We start from the raw sequence: 7,500 nt of genomic DNA on the forward strand, positions 1-7,500 counted from the left end.
AAAGGGATTGTCGAGGCTTGGATGAAACTGGCACCCCACCTAACAGCTGTTTTTAGCTCTGGATGTAAACGGTGAATGGATGGAGCTGTTCACTTTTCGATGTGAGTGAAATACTCTCCTTCTTTGCCTTTTGAACTCAAAATTAATAAAATTTGTTTTACGAGCGCTCGGGAAATCAATACAGCACACACTTATTATGGTGTACTCCAGGAATTCTCCTCTATTGGTACAAGCGTCCAGTTTGTATAGGGTCACAGACAAAGGAAAAGTCTCCTCCAAAGTATGCACCAATAAGAGCAGTAGGGGTGTGAACGGAAATGGGGTTGTCCAGGCTTGGCCGAAAAATGGCACCCCTAACGGCTGTTTTCAGCTCTGGATGTAAACGGTGACTGGATGGAGCCGTTTACTTTTCGGTGTTAGCGAAATACACTCCTTCTATGCCTTTTGAACTCCAAATTAATAACATTTGTTTTACGAGCGCTTAGGAAATCAGTACAGCTGAGTATGGTGTACTCCAAGAATTCTCCTCTATTAGTACAAGTGTCCAGTTTCTAAAGGGTAACAGACAAAGTCCCCACTGAATTATGCACCAATAAGAGCAGTAGGGGCGTGAGCGGAAATGTGAAACTCAAACCACCCCTCCGCCCATCAGTGCTAGTGGAACCCTATCACATTGTTAGTTATAAGACAAGAGGGACACAGAGTGCAAAATGGATTCTATTCTCTCACACCGTGTGTGTGTGTGTGTGTGTGTGTGTGTGTATATAGAGATATATATATATATATATATATATATATATATATATATATATATATATACATATACATATACACATATACACACACACTATATATTATATACACACACATATGGGCCTTAATGTGCGTTTCTCTATGGAAAGCTTCATCAGCAGGGCCATAGTATAAAATATAATATATATATATTTTACTATGGCCCTCCTGATGAAGCTTTCCATAGCGAAACGCACATTAAGGCACTGCTGTTCCCTGCTACTTATAGCAGTAATGCCTTGGAGCCTTAAGGGTACTTTACAAACTGCGATATCGGTACCGATATCGCTAGCGAGCGTACCCGCCCCCGTAGGTTGTGCGACACGGGCAAATCGCACAACATCGCTAACGCCCATCACACGGACTTCCCTTCCCTGCGACGTCGCTCTGGCCGGCGATCCGCCTCCTTTCTAAGGGGGCTGGTCGTGCGGCGTCACAGCCACGTCACACGGCAGCCGTCCAATAGCAGAGGAGGGGCGGAGATGAGCGGGCCTAACATCCCGCCCACCTCCTTCCTTCAGCATTGCCGGTGGAGGCAGGTAAGGAGATGTTCGTCACTCCTGCGGTGTCACACACAGCGATATGTGCTGCCGCAGGAACGAGGAACAACATCACTACTGACCAAAGAACGATTTTTGATTAAATGAATGACCTCTCATATACCAACGATTTTTGTCTCGTTTTGCAGTCGTTTAAGGTGGCTCCTAGGTGTCACACGCTGCAATGTCACTAACGGCGCCAGATAGTTTATTCCCATACTCCACTTTAGTGAGATTGTATAGGTTTTTGTTATCCGGGTGTGGCAACTATTAGAGAAAGTATTTAGTGAAAGTGGAGAAACCGGGATAAAGGAAAATGCACCTGTAAAATCACAAATTTTAATCCGTAATTATGACCATTCAACACTTTACTAGAACAAATACACTATATATATATATATATATATATATATATATATAAAAATATAAATATGTATCCATCTCTACCATCATTTTGGTTTTCGTATAACCACAATTCCTTTTTCTTTTTTTAGCTTTTACGAGATACTCGTTCAGATCGAGGACACAAGAAAAACTGTTCTGTGAAAACAGCCAGCAGGTGAGATGCCACAGAGATCATTGCGAGTTAACGTGTTGAATCCGTGTAACATGCCCAGCTGCCATTTTTCCCATTTTTTAATCCTAATAATTGAAGCTAAAAAACTTACCGAAGACTGATATATCTTTGGTTCAATTGTAGTTTTATACATCTGTGTACAGTGGGCTCCCCCTAGTGGTGACCTGAAGGCTGTCAAAATTTTAGACTTGAACTCTGACTTTAACCTTATAACAAACCAGTGATGTAAAGGTATGTCACTTGGTTGTGAACTTATTTTCCTATCTTATCAAAGCTCCTGCAGTCTAGAAGGAGAAGGTGGTTTGTCAGTCACAGCCGGGGACTAAAGGATAAAGATCAAAGTGGATAGCAGATTATTACTGCCATTGCCATCTCTTTTGTTTTTTACATAGCGCGCATTGAGAATAGTGTAGTGAATAAAAGCATGGGCAGTGACGACACTCCAGCTGGACCCAACAATCATGTGACCGTTAAGCAAAGCTGCTGGGTCTTAGCAGATCAATTCTTGTATCACTGTAATGAGCCAGTTTCCTCTGTAACTGTGGCTCTAATGAATGTCCACGTTACAGTGGGGAAAAATGTTCATTAAGCGGAACAATTCCCCTGTAACTGGGGCTCTTATTAATGACCAAGTTACAGTGGAATAAATGTGCTTTAAATGGAACAATTCCCCTGCAACTGTGGCTCTTATGAATGTCCCAAGCCATAGTGGAATAAATGTGTATTAAATGGAAAAATTCCCCGGTAACTGTGGCTTTTATGGTTGTCCAAGTTACAGTGGGGAAAAATGTGCATTAAACCGAAAAATTATTTCACCATGTTTGTTTTAATAAATTATTGTATTCCCCATGAAATAAGTAATGGGGTTTATTTTTTCTTAGAACTGTGCATGGTGCTGTCCCCCTGGAACTGTATTAATAAATTGACAACGGTGGGTGACCATTTGCACAGTGTGCAAGGACACAATTCCAATCAAAGCACACATTGTCACCTTGTTTAGGAATACATCAGTTTCATGGTAACACCCACTTGTCGATTTTATTCATACATTTCTAGAAAGAATAATAAACAGTAAAGGACGGCACAGAATAGTTTTTTTTCATGTACAGTACAAACATTTAATAACCTTATTTAACTTTTTAACTTTTTTTTAGAGTTTTTGTTTGTTTTTTTCCCTTCTTTCCAGGGTTATAACCTTTTTTTTTTTTTTATTTTGTTTATTTTCTCCTCTCCTCATGGACAGAACAGTATGAGGGTTTTTGGCGTTTTTTTTTCCCCCCATGTGGAACTGTGGTTTAGTTTTCATTGATATTATTTTGGGGTGCCTACTATGTTTAAGCACAAAATGGCCTTTTCAAAACAAATATATTTCTTAAATTTAATTTCTTTATTGTTTAAACTGGGAAAAAGGGAGTTCACCTTTTTATAAATGATATACATTTTTTTTTGTTCATTTATTTGGTTTATATAATTTGAAGCATATTTTTTTTTTAAATTTTTTTTTCCAATTTTAAATGTCTAGTTTTGTTTGTTGCTTCATAAAGATTCACATTGTTTAAATTTAGGAAGTACAACCGATCTTGTACGTATTTTTTGTTCTGATGATTGTAAATGATGTTAAATGATTTTTTAAAACTTATTATTATTGTTGACATAAATATTGTATGTTAGTATGTAAGTTTTTGTTTTTTTTCTTTTTATGTTTAAAAAAAATTAAAAAAAAACAACTTGTAACATACAATATTTATGTCAACAATAATAATAATGTGCAGCGCTGGTAATTTTAAAAATTAACTTTTAATAAATAGTATTAAAATATTACAAAAATACGGACAGACAAACACAAGGTATTTTAACACAATGTACAATTGGATGAGTATAAGAGATGGACTCACAGGATTTACCAATTTTTACATTCCCTATGGTCCAATCATAATCATCCAAATAAGTAAAGTGACATTGTGCAAGAACCGTTCACCTCCCAAAAATTGCACTTTCGCCCTATGAATATTACTCTTTATACAAAGTGACTAAGTGCAAATTAATAAATAACCGCAAGTCACTCATTCAATTGTACATTGTGTTTGTCTGTCCGGATTTTTCTAATATTTTAATACTATTTATTAAAAGTTAATTTTTAAAATTACCAGTGCTGCACATAACAACCATAAATTTGTAATAGTACTATCATAACAATAATAATAAGTTTTAAAAAATCATTTAACATAATTTACAATCAGAACAAAACCCCAATACCCTCCCTCCCCCCTCCCTCTCTGCGTGCGTCCTTTTAAAGCATTTTTTAATAAGTTTTTGGGGTTTTTTCACTTCTTTTTTTTTTTTGTCCTCATAGCAGATTTGAACCGGTACAATTTAGTCCAATACCATAGCATTGCATTATGTTGTGAAATTCAAAGCCGGGAAGCAAGAGGCACCGAGAAGCGTCTTCAGCGGTCCTCCAAATGCAATGGCAATCCATGGCCAGCACTCAATTGCATTAGGGGTCAGGTGGTGGATGCTGGTGCAATTTTAAATCAGCAGCTGTACAGCTTAAATGCCTCTAACTGTGATCGACAGTGGCATCTAAGTGGTTAATCAGCAGCGATTAGAGCTAGCACCTGTCGCTGCTGTAAGAGACAGTTGCTGGTGGTATAATGATGACAACACTTGGAGTGTATGGAGCAGGCACAGTTCCTGTGCCCACTCCATACACATGCACCCTTAAGGGGTTAAACTTTCCCTTTGGACGATTGTTTTACCGCACTATTAAGGGTTTCTTACTCAGTTTATGACAAATCGTGAACCTACAGGGACTGATTTTTAGCCACTTGGAGCAAGCAATGTGAGTTCTTATTGCATGACAGCAAGCGGAGATCTTGAAAAATGTGAGAAATTGATGCATAAAGTATAAGGGAAAACTGATTTATCCTTCTGTGTGCGAAAAAAACATAATTTATTTGATTAATCCACATTGCCCCTTTTAATAATCTCCGGATTCAGCTACAGAAATGGTTAAAACTGCCGAGACTTTTCTGACCTTTGCCAAGGGGATCTCAGGATCGGGCTATCGACCACATTTTCCTTCATAATCATATTAGAAAATACGTCGAGAAATATTTGACATTCATCAAGACGTCTTATCTGTCCAAGGTCTGATGTTTTCCGATTGAATTCTAGCAATTGCAGATCCATTGATTGCTGAAAAGCAGATTTTTTTATTTATTTATTTATTTTTTTTGAATGATGGACCCAATGCTTACGGGACAGTGAGATTCCTTTAATCCAACGTTTTCAGCTCATTTTTATATAATCAAAAGACGACAAATGATTCATACCTTATTAAAATCACATTTTAGTGGCTGTTTCTAGAAGTTTGTGTATTATGAACGGCCCAATAATCAGGACTATTGGATAATTGTTTCAACAAACTTTGCATAAATCAACAGTAAAAGCGAATCTGAGGAACTTTTTAATATGTCGAGAAATTTGCTTCTTTCTGCACTTTTGGGGAATAACTTCTTCTCTCCTATGCTATGTGAGTTGATCATCCACTCTGAAAAACTGCTAAAATCCATCAATAGACAGCTGATTGAGGGATCAGATTACAGCTGGTTATTGAAGTCTATGGAGAAGGAAGGGAGGACCATACTGAGAGACAGTGAAGGTGCTGCTGCCTTCTAATAGGTGGGTTATCTCACCCCCAGAGCTGCTAGATTCACAGCTACACTGCTCAATACTTCTGTATAATGTCCTCCACGCTGCTGCCTTCTAGCAAGCTTTTTATATCGCCTCCAGAGCTGCTGGATTCACAGCTACTTTGCTCAATACGTCTGTATTATGTCATCCATGCTGCTGTTTTTATATATATATTATATATATATATATATATATATATATATATATATATATATATATATATATATATATATATATATATATATATATATATATATATATATATATATATATATATATATATATATATAAAATGTGTATATATATATATATATATATATATATATATATATATATATATATATATATATATAAAATGTGTATATATATATATATATATATATATATATATATATATATATATATATATATATATATATATATATATATATATATATATATTTTTTTTTTTTTTTAATATATTCATTGTGTTTATTATTGATTATCATTACTTTTGGTTCGCCACACACACACATATGTACATATTTATATATATATATAATGTGTGTGTGTGTGTGTGTGTGTGTGGCGAACCAAAAGTAATGATAATCAATAATAAACACAATGAATATATTAAAAAAAAAATAAAATATATATATATATATATATATATATATATATATATATATATATTTCTACATAGTCTCCTAACAAGTCTATACATTTAGTCCATCTCTTTTCTAAACTTAGAATTCCCTTCGAAAAAAATTCTTGATCTTGACCCTCAAAAAAATCCCCAACAGCGGTTATCACATCGCTATTGTCATCAAACTTCTTCCCCCGGAGGTGTTCCTTGGGGCGAGGAAAGAGAAAGAAGTCACTGGGGGCTAGATCTGGCGAATAGAGAAGGTGTTCACCAGTTCAAAGCCCGCTTCTTGAATGGTTGCCATGGCAACTGCAGCTTTGTGAGCCGGCGCGTTATCTTGGTGAATCAGCACTCCAGCCCGCAGTTTGCCGCCCCTTTTCTCCTTGATAGCCTCCCACAATCTTCTTATTTGTTCTGCGTAGTAGGAGCCCGTAATAGTGTCTCCCTTCTCCAAATAGTCCACCATAATAATTCTTTCAGCGTTCCAAAAAAACGGACGCCATAACCTTCTCTGCTGAGCTTGACACTTTGAATTTCTTCGGCGTCGGTTCGTCGGCTCGTTTCCATGTCATCGATTGTTGTTTAGTTTCGGGATCAAAGTGGTGGATCCAGGTCTCGTCCATGGTCAAAAAACGTGACAAAAAATTCTCCTTGTCTGCTTGGAACTTTTCGAGATTTGCTATTGAAATGTCAACTCGTTTCTTCTTTTGCTCGTCGGTTAACATTTGTGGCACCCAACGCGCAGAGACCTTTCTTATATGCAATTCTTTTGCAAGGATTCTTTGAATACTGCCATATGAGATCCCTGTGACCTCAGCTACATGCCTGATAGTCACTCTTCCATCTGCCAATACAACTTCTTCAACTTTTTTCACGTTTTCTTCATTGAAGCACGTGGATGGGCGTCCTTCACGATGTTCATCTTCCGTCGATGTTCTTCCCAGCTTAAATTCCTTGGCCCAGCGTGCAACTGTGGAATATGGAGAAGAGTCCCCCAATGTTTCCACCAAGTCGCTGTGTATGTCTTTGGTAGTCATTTTTTTCAAGCAGAGGTATTTGATGACAGCTCTGAGCTCGTTTTTTTCCATTTTGATGTCACTCCTCGGCAGTTCATATTCAAATGAATGCAGCTCCCGGGAATCGTGGCCTATTTAAGTGATTTTTTATTTTCCTGGACTAGTGGGTACCTAAGAGAGAAGAAAACATTTTATTTTAATTTCTGCCTGCAATAGAAATATATATATGTATATATATTTATCTATATGTATATA

The 7,500-nt window shown here is 36.7% G+C and overlaps 1 protein-coding gene across 1 annotated transcript in view; it reads left to right on the plus strand.

Annotated features, from left to right (window-relative positions):
* Positions 1 to 7,500, plus strand: part of GPATCH2 (G-patch domain containing 2) — a 187,551-nt gene that overhangs the window by 115,851 nt on the left and 64,200 nt on the right. The window contains exon 8 of the mRNA XM_075339120.1: positions 1,826 to 1,890. Within this exon, the coding sequence (XP_075195235.1) occupies positions 1,826 to 1,890 (65 nt within the window). The remainder of the gene's footprint in view (positions 1 to 1,825; positions 1,891 to 7,500) is intronic.

This window comes from Anomaloglossus baeobatrachus, chromosome 3, assembly GCF_048569485.1.
Source record: "Anomaloglossus baeobatrachus isolate aAnoBae1 chromosome 3, aAnoBae1.hap1, whole genome shotgun sequence".
NCBI lineage: Eukaryota > Metazoa > Chordata > Amphibia > Anura > Aromobatidae > Anomaloglossus > Anomaloglossus baeobatrachus.